General features: G+C 37.3%; 1 protein-coding gene across 1 annotated transcript; it reads right to left on the bottom strand.

Annotated features, from left to right (window-relative positions):
* Positions 1–555: 555 nt before the first annotated feature.
* LOC110872321 lies at positions 556–1267 on the bottom strand. Its single transcript, XM_022121102.2, has 2 exons — positions 1012–1267; positions 556–927 (listed from the first exon to the last, which is right to left on the bottom strand). The coding sequence occupies exons 1-2, from the start codon at positions 1202–1204 to the stop codon at positions 749–751; spliced, it is 372 nt and encodes a 123-aa protein (XP_021976794.1). The 5' UTR covers positions 1205–1267; the 3' UTR covers positions 556–748.
* Between the last annotated feature and the right edge of the window lie 22777 nt (positions 1268–24044).

The raw sequence follows: 24044 nt of genomic DNA, 5'->3' as shown, positions 1-24044 counted from the left end.
TGATTAGCCGGAGGACTTAGTATTGGGAAGTAAGTGGAACTCGCACCCATGGTTGTCGTTAACAGGTGCACCCCGATACCGTACGTTTGTGCAATAAGAAGTCCTGCAAAGGGGAAGTCCATCCAGTGATTCTCCCCACAACCGGCCACTGAATCCCAAATTAGGCCCTGACGATGCGTGTAAAAATAACCTTGAGCCCATGCTTCAAATATTGGGAACCAGATCGATTCGTTCTGATCCATTTCTTGGACAAGGTCCCTCCTAATAAGCCCCCATGAACTCTGATCCATCCCTAAGCCCACAGCCACAGACCGAAACCCACAATGACCGTCCGGCATCACATCTCGTATGCACGAGACGTACGGATGGAACACTGGCGGAATGTCAGACTTAAACCGTTCGATGATTCCCACGTACTCGTCCCCAATGATTAAAGGAAAACCGTGATCATCTCGTGTCTCTTTCTTCTTAGAACTCTTTGAACGACTTAGGGTCGCTTTGGGTTTTTGGGACCTTATAACCGACTGTTGTGAGGCCTGAGACGGAATGTACGAGCTGTGGCGAGGTTTATCGTACTTACTTTGTCGTGAACCTTCAAAGCACGTGTTTGCATCACCGAAGGAGCTTCTCCTCAATTCTTCATCTATACGAGAGGCCTCGTCCAACCTTTCTTGTACCTGCTTTGTTGTTGGTCGGCCACGAGTATTTTGTTGGACAACCGGTGGTTTCTTGGTAGATTTCGTTGGAGTCAACACCGCTTTAATCTTTGAAAGCAGGCTTTTTTGCTGAGCTGGGGGTGCGACTGTAATTGTTGTCTAACAACATCTAGCTCTTCGACCACGTCAAGGGAGTCGTCTATCAATTTACAACTTTGGAAGTTAAGTTTCCGCCAGAAGACGTCTATGTCTTCGAGTTGAATCGGACGCTCTGCACGGTTAAAAACAATATTGTTTAAGTAAAATGAAAAAAGGAAATATATCACACAAGTGTTGTACGTTCAACAATTATTACCTTCACGCATGTACTTTTCTATCCTACAAGCACAGGGCAACCCACAGCTGTGCCACATTTGGCAACCACATGATGAATTAAAGCGCTCCAAGACATCTAGCTTCCTAATTGCCTCTCCATGCAACAAGTCAAGGGCTTTGTGGGATACTTTTCCAAGTAGGTGTTGAAACATCGGGTGTTTGTGGTGTTTCATTGTTTTTTCGATGCTTTCTCGAAAAGTCTTCCTTATTTCACCGAACTGTGTCTCAACTACATCCCGGACACAACCAACTACACGGTCCAACGAGCTCCTATCTTCGACGTATCTCTTTAAGTTGGCATGTTGGCTCTCAACTCTGTTTGTAGTACGATTACCAAAGTTGCGCCTCTTATCAGTCCACGCAAAGACAAACATCTCCTTATAGTCTTTTAGCCAGTTATCGTACACGTATTTGAAGACTCCTAAAAAGTAAAAATAATTTAATAAAAATTTGCATAGGTGAGTCGTATGTTATTAGAAAAACTTACTAGAACGTTTGCACTCCACAAGTCGCTTTCGCATGTTGCGCAAGTGGTAGTCATAGATGGGTATGGATGGAGACTCAATCAATGTCCCCCAGAATGACATAAATTTCTTCCAGTCGTCGTCTGTGAAGGCACCCTTGCAGTGCTTCATAACATTCTGTTGTATGTGCCACCTGCAAAGAAGCCTGGAGGCGTCTGGAAATACTTTAGCACACGTGCCCATAAGGGCTAGGTCTCTATCCGTTAAAATCACACGTGGCTCCATACATTCATCCAACATTGACTTAACCCTCTCAAGCACCCACACAAAGTTATCACCCCGTTCTTTACTAACAACGGCATGCGCGATAATAAATGATTTGTTGGTAGGCGTCATACCAACAATCTGGATAAAGGGCATATTGTATATGTTTGTCTTGTACGTTGCATCGATCATCATGACGTGGGGGAATGCACGCCACATGACTCTCGAGTCCTGATGAAGAAAGAAGATCTCTGTTACGATCTCTGTTCCGGGTTCTTCCCGTGTCTCGTAAATAAAGTCGTTGTTTATCAGCACATTTTCTAGTGACTGCATGGGAGTCAATCCTTGTCTTTGTTCGGCTCTAATCTTCGCTACAACGTTTTGAACGTCTTTCTGAACATGAAACCTGTCGGGGTCCTGCTTCCTTATCGTTTGAAATATTTTGCGCGGCTCCATGTTTTGAGCTGTCAGCTGCTCGATCAGTTTCATTTCGCTTGGAGTAAACCTTTGCACAAACGCGTGGGCCGACAGGTCCTCACAAAGTTCGTGGTTATGTTCAATTGTTCCGTCTTTTATCTCCCAGGTTTCATACGGGTGGTTTCGGACAGCCAGCAGGTAAAACGGGCAACCGGTTTTTTTGCTTCCAGCTTTTCTAAGTGTTGCTGTACTCTGGTGCTCACCACCACGATCACATTCAAGCCATACCCTCCCGGTTCTTCCCCCGATTTTCTTTGATCGACGGGTGACAATAACGAAACCATCCGCATTTGTTATTTCTTGTATCCGTTTCTTTAGTTCATCTAAGGAGTTGAAAACCTGTAACATCGACAATATTAATAATAATAATAATAATAATAATAATAATAATAATAATAATAATAATATAATAATAATAATAATAATAATAATAATAATAAAAATAATAATAATAAAAATATTAATAATAAAATAGTAATTTATACCGTCTTTTTTAAGTACAGACTGTCCAGAATGGGAGGTGCTTCACCTCCATATCTACCATATCCACCATAACCACCATATCCTCCAACGTCCGAATTGTTTTGATGAACGTAAGGAGTGCCCGGGGAAATGAATTGCTGATGATCACCGTCTCCTACGTATCCACCGTATCCCCGTATCCACCGTATCCACCGTATCCACCATATCCACTGTCTCCTCCGTATCCACCGTCTCCTCCGTATCCACGGTCTCCTCCGTATCCACCGTCTCCTCCGTATCCACCGTGTCCTCCGTATCCACCGTCTCCTCCGTATCCACCGTCTCCTCCGTATCCACCGTCTCCTCCGTATCCACCGTGTCCTCCGTATCCACCGTCTCCTCCGTATCCACCGTCTCCTCCGTATCCACTAGCATGGTATGAGTCATCTACAGGGGCTGTTTCATCAACAGGAGGATGCTTGTTCAAATCTAGAAACGGGCTGTTTTGTTTTCCTTGTATACTAGACACAACCTCCTCTTGCTCATTAGAATCGGGAACGCCAGACTCCTCCAAAATAGACAACCGTATCATCATTAGTAAATAATAAACTAAAACAACAAGTAATTAAAACATTTACGCTAATAACTGTTACCAGAACGCTTTCGTGCCCCCACTTTTCGCTAGAATACTGCCCGAAGATATAGTTGCCGTCCCAATATGATGACATTTCAACACTCCGGGATGATAATAACGCAAAGACAAATAAAAGAAGAAACAGAATGTGAGTGTTTGTTTGTTGAATGCTCGGATGTGGACCAAGAACGCACTGTAGGTTGCATTTTATGTGAGCTAAAGACGCCTCGTATAGGTCTTTACTCCCCGTATGCCTTTAAGTCATGTCGGGCATCATAGTCAAATCGGTCACTCCAAGACGCCTCGTATAGACCTATACGAGGCGTCTAAGTACCTTCGTATTGACCCCTCGTACAGGGCTAGACTCCCCGTATAAGTTGACTGATGTGACGTTGTACGAGGTGCAGAAGCTGGTCGGGAAAAGCAAACCTATACGCCTCGTATAGGGCTATACGAGGCGTCTAGAAGGGTGTGGAATTAGGGAGTAAGGTGTGTGAATATGTACACCCTAAATTTACTTGAGTATTGGAAGCCACCACGTATCAACCCAACTTCATGATTTAATATAGTTACTCCACGTAGCTAGGAAAAGAATAACTTTATTTACTATACTTACATAAGCTATTTTAATTTTTCGAATTTTACTCTTTTACGTAAACCTTTTCCAACTTTTATGAACTATAACAATAATATGATTATATATTATAATATAACATTCTGATATTAACATTTCAACAGTAATATTTATTTTCTTTATATATATTTAACTTAAACTTTTTGATGATGGATTGTAATAATTTTTGTTTTTGTTATTATTATTTTTATTATTATTATTATTATTATTATTATTATTATTATTATTATTATTATAAATTTTCAGAGTATTTCAACTATGTTCCCCACCTCAAAATATACTCCCTTATCAAGACTACCAAAAATTACATCGTACAGGTGAATATATCCAACTATTATCTGTATCCGGCTAAAATTGCGAAACCTTGAGAGCTCAGGTTAGTGCCACCGCACAGACAGAGAGATGAAGGCTCGACTTTAGGTGGTGTACCAATGTTTTGGTATCTTTTGCTGCACTTTGGCATTTTTTTATGTACCCGGTGGTAACATATATTTTCTGTTGTTCACTCGGTGGTGACAAGCTTTGAACAGATCATCCGGTGATGACTGTTAGGCAGAAAAGAAATCCACCTGGAGGGTTTGCGCACAAACAAAGCGCTTAGCAAAGCATTATACGAGGTCTAGGCCATTGCTCATGCAATATCAGAAGACCATGTATAATACCCCAGATTATAATCAGATATAAAGACCTAGTATCTTAGAATTTTGGTAATCTCTCAAACGAAATTACGATACCAAGACCATATATCCGAGAGATGTTACACACAAGTTACGCAGTTCGTTATCTTTATATACCAAAAACAGGTTCTTATTACTTCGTAAAACCTATCGTTACAACATATGATGAAGCTGTCAACAGTTTAGGTTTAATTTTATAAGATACCCCGTAAAAGATATGACTGCCGATGTACTATCAGTTCTTCTCACAATCAACGTGTCTTCAAATTTTTCATTTTCTAATGTTTTTGGATTTTTATAAAAATATCCTACAACTAAGTAAAATCTTTTTGGATTTTTGTGTTTTACGAAAAGCAGTAACCTGTACCAAGGAACAGAAAAACAAAGTTTCCATGAGGGCTTATGTAACCATCCTACTCAGGGTTTATCATCTCGATCAATCGAACTAAGTTCTCGAACCTCGTCCGATCGAATGTCTTTGTAAACAGGTCTGCATAGTTGTCTAAGGTGTCAACTCTAACTACATCAATTAAACCTTTTTCAGCAGAATCACGTATAAAATGATGCCTAACATCTATATGTTTAGTGCGTGGATGGTGTACTAGGTTATTTGTTATTGAAATAGCTGAGTTATTATCTACCATCATAGGAGTTTGTGTATAATTCAAACCGTAATCCCGCAATTGCTGTTGGATCCACATGACTTGAGCACAGTAGCTCGAAGTGGAGATCTATTCTGCTTCACATGTGGACAACAACACTGATTGTTGCTTTTTACATTGCCAGGATATCAGACGGCTTTCAAGCAGTTGAGCACCACCAGAGGTTGACTTCATGTTGATCGGGCACCCGCCAAAATCTGCATCATCATATGCTATCAAGTCCAAGCCTCCCTCGACTGGATACCACAATCCAAGTCTTGGTTTGCCTTTAGGATAGCGAAAAATCCGTTTGACGGCTTTAAAATGCGATTCTCTTGGATTAGCTTGGTACCTAGCACATAAACACACCGAAAACATTATGTCGGGTCGAGATGCAGTAAGATACATTAAAGAACTAATCATTGCACTATAAAACGAAGGATCCACTTCCGGATCTTTATCCTTTTCATTTGACAGCTTGTGATTGGTAGGCACGGAGTTTCATAAGGCAGACTGTCTTCCATGTTGAATCGCTTGAGGATCTCGTGGACGTACTTCGTCTGATGAATATACGTGCCATTCGCTTCTCGATCCACTTACAACCCGAGGAAAAACTTCAGCTCACCCATTGCACTCATCTCAAACTTCGATTTCATCACTTGTTCGAATTCCCGACAAAGCTCTTCATTTGAAGAAACAAAAATAATGTCATCGACATATATTTGTACAATCAGGAAATCTCCCCCTTTCTTTAAGATGAAGAGAGTGGAATCTATTGCACCACGAATGAATCCGTTTGCCAACAAATGCTTTGACAACGTCTCATACCAAGCACGTGGAGCCTGATGAAGACTGTATAAAGCTTTGTCCAGCAAGTATACTTTGTTTGAAGACTCTGGAGCTTTAAAACCTGGCGGCTAGGAAATATACACAGTTTCTTGCAACTTCCCATAAAGAAATGCACTTTTGACGTCCAACTGATAGACTTTAATATGCATATGAGCAGTAAAGGCTAGGAACAAAGGAATTCTTCAAGTCGTGCCACTGGCGCATAAACTTCTGTGTAATCGATCCCTTCTTCCTGATTGAACCCTTGCACCACCAAACGAGCTTTATTCCTGACGACGACACCTTTATTGTCCTTTTTGCATTTAAAAACCCATTTCGTATTGATCGTGTGCTGGCCCTTCAGAAGATCTGTAACGCCCTACTTTCATACTTTCCATAATTAGAAAGCTTGCCTTGTAATGCTATTTTTGGAAATCTTGTATTATTGTAGTCGTCTTTTTGTTGTAAAATCCGAGACTTGGATCATAAATAAAATTCGTATTTCTTTAAATTCACCATCTACATATTCATACATGTTCATACGTTCGAATTCATTGTACATCGAATCCTTATTTGTAATTCATACTTATACGATACTTATTCACGATGCATGTCCATGCTTGTCCTTAAATTGTTGATACCTAAAAACCCCTAATAATATGCTTATTTATACAACGGTTAATCATCTAATATGTGACATATACTTGTCACTTACAAACATGTTACATACTTGTACATTACACTTTTTACCTAGTTAAATCATGTTTTATTTCATATTTCACCTTGTTACAAGTTAGGGGAAACATTGTTGCATATTATTACACAACTTAATTAACAAAATTACTCATTATAATGTTTTAAAAAAATAAAAAAATAAAGAAATATGGCAGCCCCAATTCAGCAAAATTCAGCCCCATATAGTTGGGTTTTGTGGGCTAGTTTCAAGGTGTAACCCCTTCTAAACACTTACAAAGCCCAACCCATTGAAACCCTAATCCTTCACCCTATAAATATCACTTATAACCAGCCTCCCTACCACTTTTGCAACACTAAAAACTCTCAAAACATCCTCCAAACCGTAGCTGAAAGCAAGGGTTCGAGCAGATTGACACCCCTTCACGAAAATGAGCATAACTCACTCAATTCTTATCCGATTCACTCGAGTCTTTTTCCTACTACTTTGTATTGACCTTATCTACGTTTCCATGGGTTTTTCACAGTAAATAAGTCCCTGGAACTCCGGAAAAAAGGCTCCAAAGTCCACTGATTGTTTTTGTTTTCATGAAATCCCTGTTATTTTCTTACCAAACTTGAGTCTATCTCATCTCAAACCTATGTCCTAATGCTTACAACACTTTAGTGGTTGGTTAGGCTTAAAAACAAGGTTGAGACACTTAAAAATCAGAGGATTAAACCTCATAAACTTGGTGTTTTGTTTAGGGTTTTTAACCCACAAGTCATGTCAAACTTTGTCTTTGATACATGAGTGATTATGGAACAACTTGGGTTGTCCAAACATACAATCCTCACATGATTTGATGATTTCTCTTAGTTAGTGTGTATATTTCTTATTCTTTATTGTATGTTCATGACCCTCCTTGGTTGTTTTTATATCAAGTGTAGTGGTGAACACATAGAGGTGCCTAAATGGAAGACTTGATCTTCCTACCTCGTACATGATTTCTATGACATTTAGAGGTACCAAAATGAGGATTTTAATCTTCTACCTCATGCTTGAACTATTGGACATATATTATATACCCTAAACATATTATTCGAATAATCGAATCCTTGATGATGAACTAGTGTTCATATGTCGGGGTACTAGATTACATCATCCTAGACTATGATAACTTGTCGCGATTCTAATGGAACCTTGTTCCATGAAAACATCTAAACTCCTTCGAGTTTCCTAGTGTCAAGAACAAGCATCATATGTACTAAATGATTATTTTCCATGTTATTCTCATATCTTAGTTTTATGTTGTTTTAAACACCGAATCTCGACTCTAAACATACTTGAACTTTAACCCTTATACATTCGGACTCTAAATCTCTACTCGTCAACAATTGGATAATCGGAAAACATATGCAAACCTTGTGAGTATACTCGTATTCCCCTTTTTACTTTTACCACTTTTGGGGTGTAACATGTTTATCTATCAACAAACTTACACATGAACATTTTGCTTAAACACATGAACATTCCTATAACATGCTTGTATACGTGATGGCTTGATGCTTTAAACTTGGATTTATCTTATGTGTTGAATTTATCATTAACTTCGTACGAGCCAAACCGTGACATATGTAGCGCTATAGGATTAACGACCCGCCTCTTTATCTTCGGTTATGTCATGAGCCTATTGCGTTTCCTTGGTTTGATATGTTAGACACATACCATATTTAAAGGCTTATCTTGAATCACATGCTTGCTATGAGGAATTGTTCAAAACTTATCTTTTGCTATGTACGTATCAAACTTGTATACTCGCCTTTGCTTTTGCATTGAACTTTATTTTAACATGTTACAGGTGGATGTTGACGATGCATGGAATCTAGTAGGATGCTTAGATACCCACTTAGAAAGAATTGTATTTGTATTGTATCATTTTAATATTCATGTTGTTATACTTTGTTTCAAAACCTTGTACTTGATTCTTTAGAAATGAAATGAAATGAAATGATTATTTAAATACTTGTCACAATTATTAGCGTTATGATGTCTCGAGCAATCTTCACACTTCGTCTCATCTTGATGTTTCCGCCATTGGTTGGGGTGTGACAGATTGGTATCAGAGCCATAACTATAGGGAATTAGGAAAAGTAGGAATGCTTTCACCTAGACTATAGTTTTAGAGCCTTATTCGTATGCTTTGTTTGAACTACTACATGATACCTTATTTGTTACTTATCTATGCTTTTTTTAAACATGTATGTTACTCATGTGTAATATTTGACATGTTATTCGTACGCATTAGTGCTTGTTTTATTATGTGTTAACACTTGTTTCATTGTTTGAATCTTTATGTGTTATTCTTGACATATTTCTCTATGTGTTAATACTTGTTTTATTATTTCATTCTTTACTCTTTATGTACCATTGTTGATATGTTTTCTTATGTGTTTATACTTGTTTGTGTATTCTTTTGACATACACTTTTCCTCATGCATTTTACTTGACTATTCTAAATCCGTAAACCCTCACATTATACAAATGGGACGAATCCACCAAAATAGGCGTGAAACCCATAATTTGGTGAACAACTCTCAATCCATCCACTTTCCTTTTCTCTTACACGAAATTCACCGTCAAGTTAGGAGTGAAATCCTCACCTTGATGGAGAAATTCAAATTTCAAGTTCTAGTGGACCCTCGTCATAGTGTTGAAATTAAATTTTGACCCGACGAGTACCAACCACACTTAGGATACGAAATCGTCAAGATAGGGGTGAAACCCGCACCTTGTCGACTAGTTCCACTCCTTGATTTTTTCATAAATCCCGCCAAGTCTCGAAATTTCGATTGATTTGGGACATGTAGTAACCGGAAGGGTAAATACCGTTAACCGACTTGTCGGCGAGAGTATTTTACTTATTAGGCCAAAGCATGCTCCTCCAATTCAAGAGACTTTTCGACCACTTTGGTTAGTCAAAATTCCGTTTTGGAACCATCCAAATTTTAATCAAACATGTGTTCTACTATTTATTTTATACGATGCAATCTTTCGAATTCGAATTTAATTTCGATATTTACTCCTCACACACACAACATATTAAATCTTTTTCATACATTTATACGTATGCATGATTTCAAAACGTCACTCAATTTTGTTTACATTCCTTGTAACGCCAAAATGGAGGCATACCATCAAGATAGGAGTGATTTCCTTACCTTGACGATTAGCTCCACTCCTTCTTTTCTTAAAACGACCTCACCGACGAGTTAGGGGTGATTCCCTTACCTAGGTGATCGTTACCAAACGTTTTTTTAAGATATCTTATTATGCAAACTCGATCATATTTTATACCAAATTGTTTATCATTATTCAAAATACCCACTCATACCGATTTCAAAATGCATTGTTTTATCAAACGTACTTCTTATTCTACAATCTATTTTCACTCAACTCATATACGCGAAATTCATAATCATGTCTTAAAACGTTTTATTGCTCGAACTTCAAAACCTTACGAAATGCTACCTATCAATTTAATCGGCTCAATGAAACTCTTGCCCATGAACTTCATATTCGACTTAATCACTAAAACATGCTCACCTTCTACTTTTAATCAAAATCCAACCAACCTTTCTCAAATACTTATAAGATCTTATAGAGGTTATATGATTGTTTTACCAAATACCCTTTTCAACATCAACAAATCATTTGTTAATTTTTTAATCACTAAGTCCTTTTGCTAAATTTCTCTTCTAAGGATCCTAGTTTTCACAAGAACCTCCTAAATTCATAATTTCTTCTTTGATGAAACGAACTTACTTTTTAACGAAAACATTTTTCCTACACCAATTTACAAAACACGTGGGCAAGAAGACTTCATAGGGACCGACCATTTTTCGGATTACGTAAACCCTTTTAAACAAAAATTAGCATTTCTATTTGTTACAAAATACATTATGCATAACCAACGAGTACTTTATGTTCCTTTACATATACAAACTATATTCTACCTTTCAAACCAGGCTCAATCTAATTTTGATTCGATAAACTCAACGTTTTGTTGGAACAACTATACATGCACATCATCATACACGTTTTAGTCGATATCTCGCGATAACACCATTTATATCGTTCGTATCTACATACTTAGCCTTTCTAATCCGCAATGCCTCAACGTACACCATATACGCAATATTTATTTTTCATACCTACACCTATGTTCATACGTTTTATGCTTGTACTCATACACATACTACTTATACGTTTTACGCTTCTGCTTGTACACATACTACTTACACGTTTTATGTTTATGCTCATACATACATGCGTATTCATACTTAAACTTATGCTCATACTTTCATCCTTACTCATGATTCATACATTCGTACCTATACGCGAGCGTAACCTGAGGGATTCGCTTGCGTGGGTCCCACACATACTTAAACATGGACTTGCTTATATACTATATTCTTGTACGTACACATTCTAAACTTTTTTATGTATATCCCGATTTATACACAACTAGTACAAGGTATGCGGATCATGCGACGATCAAAATAATCACGGGTGCACACGGGATTATAGTGATAGGCGTATGAGAACCATAGAGTGTGCTACTGCGTATGGTAATACACGGAACGTAACATGACACCGAAGACGAAACGGACGTAACATGGTCAAAACATGGTGGATACGCCGCTGGTACTTCCTATATATAAGTGTTTTCACCATGTTACCAAAATTTCGTAAAACGTGCCATGGGAAATTCAGTGTTTTACAGACCTCTTGGACCTAATACAAGCTTTAAGCAACTCACAAACACATTATGTCCAATTATCCATGACGAGACTTCATCCTTAACATGCTACTTTCATCTATCTAATGCCCATATCATTCGTATACTTGCGTTCATTTAGTGTCAATTGTTCGCCCCATGCTCCTATTTCCTTCCTTTCATACGAACCTCGTTCACAATCAAGCTCGTTTAAGCATTCAAATCCTAACTTATCTTATTACCCTTAGAACTTTCTAATTTTTAGCCATTTCAAATCGTTTTACCTATACCTGTTTACCCCTGCTTATGCCTCAAACCCATTTCGGCTCGACAAATCATTTTACAAACTTATCTTTATCTTCCCAAAATCTCGTACTTTTCAAAACGTTTCAAAATCTCAAGTCTCGAACTGTTACCAAAACTCTTTAAATCTACCTCTTAAATAAATTTTGGGACGAAATTTGCTAAAGGAGGGGAGACTGTAACGCCCTACTTTCATACTTTCCATAATTAGAAAGCTCGCCTTGTAATGCTATTTTTGGAAATCTTGTATTATTGTAGTCGTCTTTTCGTTGTAAAATCCGAGAGGGATCATAAATAAAATTCGTATTTCTTTAAATTCACCATCAACATATTCATACATGTTCATACGTTCGAATTCATTGTACATCGAATCCTTATTTGTAATTCATACTTATACGATACTTATTCACGATGCATGTCCATGCTTGTCCTTAAATTGTTGATACCTAAAAACCCCTAATAATATGCTTATTTATACAACGGTTAATCATCTAATATGTGACATATATTTGTCACTTACAAACATGTTACATACTTGTACATTACACTTTTTACCTAGTTAAATCATGTTTTATTTCATATTTCACCTTGTTACAAGTTAGGGGAAACATTGTTGCATATTATTACACAACTTAATTAACAAAATTACTCATTATAATGTTTTAAAAAAATAAAAAAAAATAAAGAAATATGGCAGCCCCAATTCAGCAAAATTCAGCCCCATATAGTTGGGTTTTGTGGGCTAGTTTCAAGGTGTAACCCCTTCTAAACACTTACAAAGCCCAACCCATTGAAACCCTAATCCTTCACCCTATAAATATCACTTATAACCAGCCTCCCTACCACTTTTGCAACACTAAAAACTCTCAAAACATCCTCCAAACTGTAGCTGACAGCAAGGGTTCGAGCAGATTGACACCCCTTCACGAAAATGAGCATAACTCACTCAATTCTTATCCGATTCACTCGATTCTTTTTCCTACTACTTTGTATTGACCTTATCTAGGTTTCCATGGGTTTTTCACAGTAAATAAGTCCCTGGAACTCCGGAAAAAAGGCTCCAAAGTCCACTGATTGTTTTTGTTTTCATGAAATCCCTGTTATTTTCTTACCAAACTTGAGTCTATCTCATCTCAAACCTATGTCCTAATGCTTACAACACTTTAGTGGTTGGTTAGGCTTAAAAACAAGGTTGAGACACTTAAAAATCAGAGGATTAAACCTCATAAACTTGGTGTTTTGTTTAGGGTTTTTAACCCACAAGTCATGTCAAACTTTGTCTTTGATACATGAGTGATTATGGAACAACTTGGGTTGTCCAAACATACAATCCTCACATGATTTGATGATTTCTCTTAGTTAGTGTGTATATTTCTTATTCTTTATTGTATGTTCATGATCCTCCTTGGTTGTTTTTATATCAAGTGTAGTGGTGAACACATAGAGGTGCCTAAATGGAAGACTTGATCTTCCTACCTCGTACATGATTTCTATGACATTTAGAGGTACCAAAATGAGGATTTTAATCTTCTACCTCATGCTTGAACTATTGGACATATATTATATACCCTAAACATATTATTCGAATAATCGAATCCTTGATGATGAACTAGTGTTCATATGTCGGGGTACTAGATTACATCATCCTAGACTATGATAACTTGTCGCGATTCTAATGGAACCTTGTTCCATGAAAACATCTAAACTCCTTCGAGTTTCCTAGTGTCAAGAACAAGCATCATATGTACTAAATGATTATTTTCCATGTTATTCTCATATCTTATTTTTATGTTGTTTTAAACACCGAATCTCGACTCTAAACATACTTGAACTTTAACCCTTATACATTCGGACTCTAAATCTCTACTCGTCAACAATTGGATAATCGGAAAACATATGCAAACCTTGTGAGTATACTCGTATTCCCATTTTTACTTTTACCACTTTTGGGGTGTAACATGTTTATCTATCAACAAACTTACACATGAACATTTTGCTTAAACACATGAACATTCCTATAACATGCTTGTATACGTGATGGCTTGATGCTTTAAACTTGGATTTATCTTATGTGTTGAATTTATCATTAACTTCGTACGAGCCAAACCGTGACATATGTAGCGCTATAGGATTAACTACCCGCCTCTTTATCTTCGGTTATGTCATGAGCATATTGCGTTTCCTTGGTTTGATATGTTAGACACATACCATATTTAAAGGCTTATCTTGAATCACATGCTTGCTATGAGGAATTGTTCAAAACTTATCTTTTGCTATGTACGTATCAAACTTGTATACTCGCCTTTGCTTTTGCATTGAACTTTATTTTAACATGTTACAGGTGGATGTTGACGATGCATGGAATCTAGTAGGATGCTTAGATACCCACTTAGAAAGAATTGTATTTGTATTGTATCATTTTATTATTCATGTTGTTATACTTTGTTTCAAAACCTTGTACTTGATTCTTTAGAAATGAAATGAAATGATTATTTAAATACTTGTCACAATTATTTGCGTTATGATGTCTCGAGCAATCTTCACACTTCGCCTCATCCCGATGTTTCCGCCATTGGTTGGGGTGTGACAAGATCTACCAAGTTCCAAACCTTCAGCTTGTCAAACCGAGCCAACTCCTTCTGCATCGCTTCACACCACGAGCTGTCTTTCAGCGCCATGTGGTAGTTTATCGGCTCTATCTGTGAAATAAAGCACTCGTGCAGGCTTAAGCTATAGATCTCTTTCTCTTTGATCTCTGTGAACAAACACTGCATATCATTAAGACTTCTGCTTCGAGTCATTATTCCTTCATGCGGATCTCCGATAACATTATCAATAGGATGATTCCTATTTGTCCGACTAACAGGAACAACTGAAACCTGCAGGTTTGTTCCCAAATTTGACTGGATCTCCCCCTCAGCAGTTGCATTACCAGATGCTTGAACATTTCCCATAGACGTGCCAACATTTGGATAAGTTGAAAAATCAACAAAAAGGTCACCAATTGTATTTTGAGCAGCTTCAAATTCAGAAGTAGCTACAATGTCATCATCGGAATCGCTTGAATCTGCATCATTGGAGGGTTGAGTAGCTCCGGCATCATTAACATTTGATATGCTGGCAACGTTTACTCCTGAATCACTATTTGAAGAGACATTTGTTGGAATGCTGGTACGCCAACCTGCATCCACTTCATCTTTGTTGATCAAGTGTGAGTATACTAGTTCAGTCTCATCATCTGTTAGATCAGGTAAAGCAAAAGAGTCAAACAATTTGTCATAATCGTAGCCAGTTTTGGGACCGAACTCAGATGGTGGATGATCATAACTCAAAGGAGTTATATCAAAGACTACTTCTACCATCCGTTTCTTGACATTGTATACTCGTTTGTTCGGAGAGCCTAGTTTGTAACCTAGGAAGAAACCAATTTCTCCAATCTCCCCAAACTTTGGAGTATCCGATGTCCGTCGGATCATACACTTAATCCCAAAAGGCTGGAAACCTTTCAAATTTGGTTTTTTTTTCTCAAGAAGTACATAACAAGTTTTATCTTCACGTTTCACTGTAAGCACACGATTCAGCACATAGCATGCGGTGTTTACAGCTTTGGCCCAAAAGAATATGGGCAATTTGGATTCTGAGAGAAGGGTTCTTGCAGCCTCGATAAGGGTTCTATTCTTCCTTTCAGCGACCCTATTCTGTTGAGGAACATAAGGAGCGCTAAACTAATGAACAATACCCATATCACGACATAACTCATTCATATTTCGATTTTTAAATTCAGTTCCATTATCACTTCTAATTCTTTTGATGGGTAAAGAGTAATTTTTCTCTAATTGTTTAAACAAATCTTTCAAAGTGTCGAAAGTTTAATATTTCGATTTTAAGAAAAATACCCACAAATACCTTGAAAAATCATCTGTGACAACCAAACAATAAGACATACCACCAATGTTAGTTACATGGATCAGACCAAACAAATCCATGTGAAGCAGCTCTAGTGGTTGTTGGATAGAGTTTATGTGTTTTAGCTTATGATGTTTACGTTTGATTTTCCCTTTCCCATAGAATTCACATTTACTATGCATATTGAAACTACGTAAAGGAACACCCAACACCAAGTTGTTCTTAATCAGGTGATTCATTTTGCGTAGATGCATGTGGCCCATCCTTCGATGCCATAGGAAAGATTGATCTTCTGTTTCCTTTGATAACAAACACGTTGCCGAACCAGAGGAGTTCACAATCGGACACATGTCCATCACATAGGTGTTGTTCACTCTTGGAGCTCTCATCACAAGCCAATCTTTCGGAACTACAAATCCCGGCTTTAGAACAAAGCAAGCCTTATCCGTGAAATGCATTGAATACTTGTTATCACAGATCTGAGAAACTGACAGCAAGTTGTGCTTCAATTCTTCAACAAAGTTCACCTTGTGCAAGGTGATCTTGCCGTTTGAAACAGAACCTTCACCCGTGATATATCCACCCTTTTAACCCGCAAAGTTAACATAACCACCACGAATAGGTTTCAAATTTGACAACAATTCTTTGTTCCCCGTCATATGCCTGGAACAACCACTATCGATATACCAAATATAGATAGCTCTCTTCAGCTGTTCCTGCATTCACAAACAGGAAATTAGTTAGAAAATTCCATAAAATAACCATGACGGTTGGGTCGTCCAAATTCATCAACAAAAGAAAATTCCATAAAATAACCATCTTCATTGTTGTTTCTAACATTTCCACCTCGGTAATTGTTAGAATGTCCACCCGCAAATCGAGGATTGTGTGGAGTTTGAGAACGGTTATTGTACCCTGAATTTCCACCAAAACGATTACCAGAGTTTTGATATCCGAAGTTTTGATTATGCTGAGGTCTAAAACTTCTATCAAACTGTGGTTGCTCCTTATCATGAAACACATGTCGTTGTTGGTATCCTGAATGTTGTCTTTGATCATGAAATCTGGCCGGTGACACATTTCGGTTATCAACATAACGATTTTGCGCATGAGGTCTAACATTCTGGTTGTAAGAACCTCTAGGATGTTGATCTTGTTCTTGTGGTCGGAAAGTTACATGATTTGGTCGTCGAGCAGGGGTTTTCTGACGACTTTCACGTTTTGCTGAAGAACTTTCCGATCCACGATCTGAAACACGCGACTATCATCATCTGATGAATCGGTATCCTGATCCTTTTGTTTTAGATTTTTAACCTTTGGTTTAGAAATAGGTTTGTTTTCTTGCTGAACAACCTTTGGTTTTTCTCCTTTTTGAGTTTTACCACTTTTCTTTTCATTCTTGTTGGGTTCATTTTGTGGTTTGGTGACAAAAGGTTTATCAAGATTAGGATCAACACGACACTTTCCTTTGTCGTTTGGACAATTTGCAGCTAAATTTCCTTTCAAACGACATTTGAAGCATCGTCGTTTATCAATCTTTTCATTCTTTTCTTTTTGATCATCCTCACATTGACTGTTTGAGGACGAGGATGCTACGTTTGAGGCTTTTGCCTTTTGTTTCACAAATTCAGAATTTGAGCCTTTTTCAATCGTTTCACCTTCTTTGTTAAAGCTTTCGCCTTTCAAAAGTTGGTTTTTGAAATGTTTTTAACATTCTTTTTACCATTGTTTTTAGGCTTCGGCTTTTGAACATTTTGAACTTGATTTAAAGCTTCCAAAATCCTTGAGTTTATCAAATTTTCAATTTTGTTTAAATCAATTTCGTTTGTATTAACATCACTCGTGCTCTATTGTTCTGATTCCGATTCAGATTCAGACTCGGATTCAGATTCTTCCTCACTCAAAGGATCAACAGTCAATGGAGCAGTTGGAACGAAATCTGCAATTTCAGGCTCAATCGAGCGTGTCGATGTATAGTTGTGGTTAATAGGAGGTGGAACCTTCTTGTAACCAACACCAAATATCTCATCTTATGAATCATTGAGACGAAGATTGTTTATGCAAAAATTCATCACTTCTGATGAACTTTCAAACTTCTCAAGTTTTCGTTGTAGATCAAGAATCAAGTTATCATTGTCTAAAATTAATTGGTTCTTTTCTGAAACAATGTTTTGACAAGTTTCAAGTTCAGCTTTTAAATCTTGATTCTTAATTGTCGCTTGAGCAAGTCGTCTCTCAGATTCAGAGATGTCCATTTTCAAGGCAAGCACCTGACTTCTATGTTCTTTGTCGGCCCTCGAAAGCGCGACAATTAACTCTCTAGATTTCTCCATATCAGTAATCAAATTACTGTTATGGAGTGCGTATCTGTCACACTTAGCAACAAAGTCTACGCATCTAGGACATCTTTTATCATCAGATTTAGATTGTACCTTGACGTTAGCCATGAAAGCTTGATCTGAGCTTTCTGCTTTTCCTGCTTTCATCTTTGTCATTTCTTTATCAGCAAAGCGTTGCATTTCTTCGGCTGCAATCTTGAATTCAAAACGATCATTTTCATCTTTCTTTTCAACTTTCTTTTCTTCTTTCTTCTTCCTCATTCTCTTTTTTTTTTTGGTTTTCTTCAGCTTCAATGATTATCTCCATTTCCAAATTCTCACTTAGAGCTTCCGCCACCACAGTCAACTCTTCTACATTCGCTTCTTCAAACAAATCTCCAAACCCTTCTTCAACGATCTCGACAATGAACGCTTGTGAAACAATAGCGGTAACTGTTTCTTCCATTACAATCCCCCAATCGTGTAGCTCATTAACTGTTTGAAGGGGTTGAACAATCATAGCGTTATTAGCATTAGGAGTAAGGCTATCAGATAAGGTTGTTGTTGAAGTGGTAGAAGTTGTATTGGATGGGGCTTGACTGTTGTTGCTGAGTTTCTTTGACCATTGCTATCTTCTCTATTCTTTGGTTTTCGACACTCTTTTGCATAATGAACCATAGATACCACAGTTGTAGCATTTAACTTTGGTCATGTCAATTCCCATTCGTGTCTTTGTGTTACCACCAATGAAACTCTTTCCCGTTCGTAAAGAAATTTCTTCGCTCTTCTTACCAGTAATGCCATACTAAATTGCAAATCAAGCTCTTCTAATTCATCTTGATCGATTTGATCAAGATCTTCATCGAGAGTCGATGGTTCATCTAATTTAGCAAGTGCAAAATTCTTGAATGCCATCATGATTGATGCAAGAAATTCCATATTTTCTTCTATAAGCTTAAGACTATGCAAGAAGCTCTGATACGAATGTTACATACCAAATGAGAGAACTCAACCCAAAAGACTAGTCTGGTGGGTGAGAGAGTCCATTTGGTATATAACCCCCACATTGATTGCCCATACAACCGATGTGGGACAAGTCTCATACCTTCCAATGGTTTCAATCCATAACAATCGACCCTCCTTAAGGGCCAACATCCTCGTTGGTCATGGCCATTTTGGTCATGACTGGCTCTTTCAGGCCACCAATCTATGGGCCACCACTCCGAGCCTCGTTTGTCACGGCCACGTTGGTCACGATTGGCTCTCTCCAGGACACCACTCCGTGAGCCACCACTCTGATTTCTGGCTCTCATAACAATAATGCCATACTTAATTGCAAATCAAGCTCTTCTAATTCATCTTGATCGATTTGATAAAGATCTTCATCGAGAGTCGACAGTTCAACTAATTTACCAAGTGCAAAATTCTCGAATGTCGTCATGAATGATGCAAGAAGTGCCATATTTTCTTCTATGAGCTTAAGACTATGCGAGTCGATTTTAGGAACATTCATGCTTGGTTCACTTGGCCTAGCACTTGACGATGACGTTCTAGAAGATATAGGGATTCCACCAATGGTAATTCCACTATTGCTACCAACGACAAAGGCATTATGGTTTGCATGATCTCCTTGAGAAGTTTCTGAGACGAAAGCAACACCTGAATTACTTCTTTTTTCAGTTTGCTTTGCACGGTACAAAGCTGGATCTTGTAGCTTCTCAAAATCAGAGTCTTGGTCATCTAAATTCCATGCGTAGCATTTCATCTTCTGGACTGCTTGATCAAGAGTCAATTCTTCATATTGAGCACTCTCTTTGATTAAGGTAGAATACATTTTGCATTGTTTCGGTAAACAATTCAGAAATTCTTCCACCTTTTTGAACTCCGTATACAATCCTGGTTGACTTCGATCTAATTCACTAAGCAAATGGTAAAATTTGTTTACAAAATCGTCCAACGATTCACCTTTCATAGCTTTAAAGACTACGAATTGAGTTTTCAGTCGTTCAAGTCTTCGTTTCTTGAATAACTCATTTCCTTCCTATCTGTCGCTCAAACTTTCCCACAATTCCTTTGATGAGTTTTTGTTACCGAAAGTATGTAAGATCGATTGTTGTCCTCCAATTCCTGATGGCATACATAACCACAGTTTTAAATCTTTCGCTTTGATGTATCGTTTAAATCGATTCTTCCATTCCGGATAATCTAACTCGTTCAATAATACGGGAGATTTATCATTGCTTTCGACTTCATTGTTGTGTCGAATACTTTGAACAACTGTGTTCAAATTGTTTGCCATCTTTACTATGACTTTGTTTCAAAGACTGTGAACACTTAGTGATGAAACTTTAACAAATATCACAAGTACTGATCAAAAACACAAGTTCTGATACTATTAGAGATCCTAAGTGATAAGTACTTAGGAATGATAATGAAACAAGTGCTAAGACCAAAAACAAGTACTCATGAATAAGTTCTCATGAACAAAAACAAGGTCTCATGAATAAGTTCTCAGGAACAAAACAAGGTAAAAACAAGGTCTCATGAATAAGTTCTCATGAACAAAAACAAGGTCTCATGAACAAGTTCTCATAAACAAGTTCTCATGAACAAGTTCTCATGAACAAGTTCTCATGAACAAGTTCTCATGAACAAGTTCTCATGAACAAGTTCTCATGAACAAGTTCTCATGACTAAATTCTCAGGAATAGAACAAGGTCTCATGAATAAGTTCTCATGACAAGGTCTCACGAATAAGTTCACATGAATGAAAACAAGGTCTCATGAAAACAAGTACGCAGGATCAATAAGTTTCATGAACAATAAATCACGAGTACGCAGGCCTAAGATTCCCACAAGTGCGCACAAGTGAAAAACCACAAGTCTAAAATTATTTCCCAAGTGTGACTGCACACACAAGATCATCAATAACTTCAGAGAATCAAAAACCCATAGAATTTGAAAGAAAACTCTAGATCTGACATAATCTAAGCAAAATCTCAACGACAGCACAAACACTCACAACTAAATTCTAATCACCATCCGTGATGAAAAATCAAGAAACACATGAAGAATCCATGACAAACATTAGAAAAGTATGAGGAAAACCCTAGAAATTTGAAAACCCACTAGAACGAACAAAACCGAATGAAATCTAACCTCCAACACGAAGTCTACAGCGGTAAGAACACTCTGCATATAGAGCCTGCTATGATACCACTTGAAAGGTCTTCTTCCTTTAACGAACACACGAACCGGACCGATCGAACACACACGCGATGTGCGGAAACCACCGTGTGCCTCGTACCGCGACGTAGAGCTCGTACAAAAGGTGTAGAAGATGAGAGAATCGTGAATACACAAAGTATGCACAATCAACAATCACACAGATTGAATAATGAACACAAAGCTAGGGTTTGTTTACACAAGAAGTTTTCTCCAAATATTCAAATATTCACTGTTTCATTGAATGGTCTTCAATCCCTGATGCGTACAAGACACTAAGAATAAATACATACTTAAGGTCGCATAACATTACAATGAATCTCTCAGCACTTAACAAATAAGTACTCACCACTAAAAGGAAAACCACAAGTTCTCACACTAAGGTCTCACCATATAAAACAACAAGTTCTCACTACTAAGGTCTCACCATATAAACCAACAAGTTCTCACCACTAAGGTCTCACCATATAAACCACAAGTTCTCACCACAAGTTCTCAACATATAAACCACACGTTCTGATGAGACATAAATGAACAAGTTCTCATGAGACACTTTCATATATTTGCAAGATTAGTCCTTCAATGTTGAAACTTCAGCAGTATCCAGCATTTATCAAACTTTGGTGCACTTACAAAATTTTATAGACTATATGATAACTTTAAAACCTTTTTAACGTTTAGGAATAGAAAAGATAATGGGTAAAAGAAAAAAAATAGAATAATTAAATCATAGGAGTTCCAAATGAGAGTTTAAGCAAAAAGTGAAATAGAATAAAGGACAAAATAGTCAATAGTCTGTTTCAAATTAATATAACAGGTAAAAGAAAAAAAAAGAATAATTAAACCACAGTATAAATGAGTAGGACAGTCCAAAAAGCTCGCGGCTCGAAGCTCGCTCGAAGCTCGCTCGGAAAAAGCTCGCTCGATATGGCTCAGTTTGAAAGTTAGCCGAGCGGCTCGACTCGGTTAGAAAGTGAGCCAAGCTCGGCTCGGCTCGTGACGAGCCAAATTGGCTCGGGTTGGCTTGCTTGTTAGCTTGGCTCGGCTTAGCTCAAATTCTTTTACTTATAATATTTCTTTGAGTAAACTGCCATTTTGGTCCCTATGGTTTGGTCACTTTTGCCACTTTAGTCCAAAACTCAAACTTTTTGCATCTGGATCCCTGTGCTTTCAGTTTTATTGCCATTTTGGTCCAAAAATGAAATCAAATCATATTTGTCTTATAAAATCCTACTATTTTGTCCTTTTCGCGGGGGCAAAATGATCATTTTTTTTATAACTAAATACCATATTTTATAAGACAAATATGACATGATTTGCCCCTAAGAAAAATGACAAAATTGCAGGATTTTATAAGACAAATATGACATGATTTCATTTTTGGACCAAAACGGCAATAAAACTGAAACCACAGGGACCCGGATGCAAAAGGTTTTAGTTTTGGACTAAAGTGGAAAAAGCGACCAAACCTCAGGGACCAAAATGATAGTTTACTCTATTTCTTTTATATACATATAATATATTACAAAAAAGTGATAATTATTTAAATGTATTTATACTTGTAGTTTGATATATATAACATAGAGTAGGGTTCGCACGGAAAGTGTGTTTTTCCTAGAAAGTCTAGGAAGCGATCTGGTCCATCCGATTGGTGTGTTTAAGGGTTGAGATTAAATCAATGGCAATCTTGTAATATTTGAGTTTAATTAATTGATTGTTTTAAATGAGTAGGGGCAATTTTGTCAATGGTCCTGTTTTAAATGAATTAGATAACCGTCCAATTCCTAATTTCAAGCGATTTTCCCTCTCTCTCTCCAAACCTATCTTGGAAACCCCAATCCCTACCATAAATAACTACAATCATGGAAGAAGATAACTTTAGAAACGATTGAGAGCACCGGATCAAATTAAAACACTTCTCTATCTCCACCATCTCCGAGTTCATCATCACCATTCAAATACTATTCTTATCATCTCCGTTTTCTTGACGATGTGTTTTAACAGCAAGCAAATTAATACAGTTGTGGTTTAGCATCCAGATTCATACAGATGTGTTTTAACAGCAAGCAGATTCATACAGTTGTGTTTTAGCATTCAGATTCATAAAGATGTGTTTTAACAGCAAACAGATTCATACAGTTGTGTTTTAACAGCAAGCATATTCATACAGATGTGTTTTAACAGCAAGTAGATTCATACAGTTGTGTTTTAGCAAGCAGATTCATACAGTTGTGTTTTAGCATTCAGATTCATACAGTTGTGTTTTAACAACAAACAGATTCATACAGTTGTGTTTTAACAGCAAGCAGATTCATACAGTTGTGTTTTAGCATTCAGATTCATAAAGTTGTGTTTTAACAACAATCAAATTCATACAATTGTGTTTTAGCATTCAGATTCATACAGTTGTGTTTTAACAGCAATCAGATTCATACCCTGTGTTTTACCATCTTTATATTGTAGGATCTATAAAAAAATTGACTTTAGCCCTATAAACTGTTAAAACACGGCACCAAGAACATGCTGTTAAAACACGGCACCAGTAATCTTCTGAACAATGGAATATGCGATGTAATACGACATAGACAATAACATAAAACACATTCAGATTGTTAAAATGCAAAAGAACTGTTAAAACACAATCTGATTATATATTGACTTCAAAGTGTTAAAACACACTGACTTCAACCTCTCTGACTGGTAAAACATATCACTAAGAACATGCTG

This window comes from Helianthus annuus, chromosome 8 (assembly GCF_002127325.2).
Source record: "Helianthus annuus cultivar XRQ/B chromosome 8, HanXRQr2.0-SUNRISE, whole genome shotgun sequence".
NCBI lineage: Eukaryota > Viridiplantae > Streptophyta > Magnoliopsida > Asterales > Asteraceae > Helianthus > Helianthus annuus.
The sequence above is the reverse complement of the archived record's forward strand: the minus strand, read 5'-3'. Positions and strand labels throughout refer to the sequence as shown.

Coding starts and splice junctions, on each gene's coding strand:
- LOC110872321 (XM_022121102.2), bottom strand. CDS start 1,204: ATGAAACACCACAAACACCCGATGTTTCAACACCTACTTGGAAAAGTA. Junction 928..1,011: donor AGAAAAGTACATGCGTGAAG/GTAATAATTGTT, acceptor TTAACCGTGCAG/AGCGTCCGATTCAACTCGAA.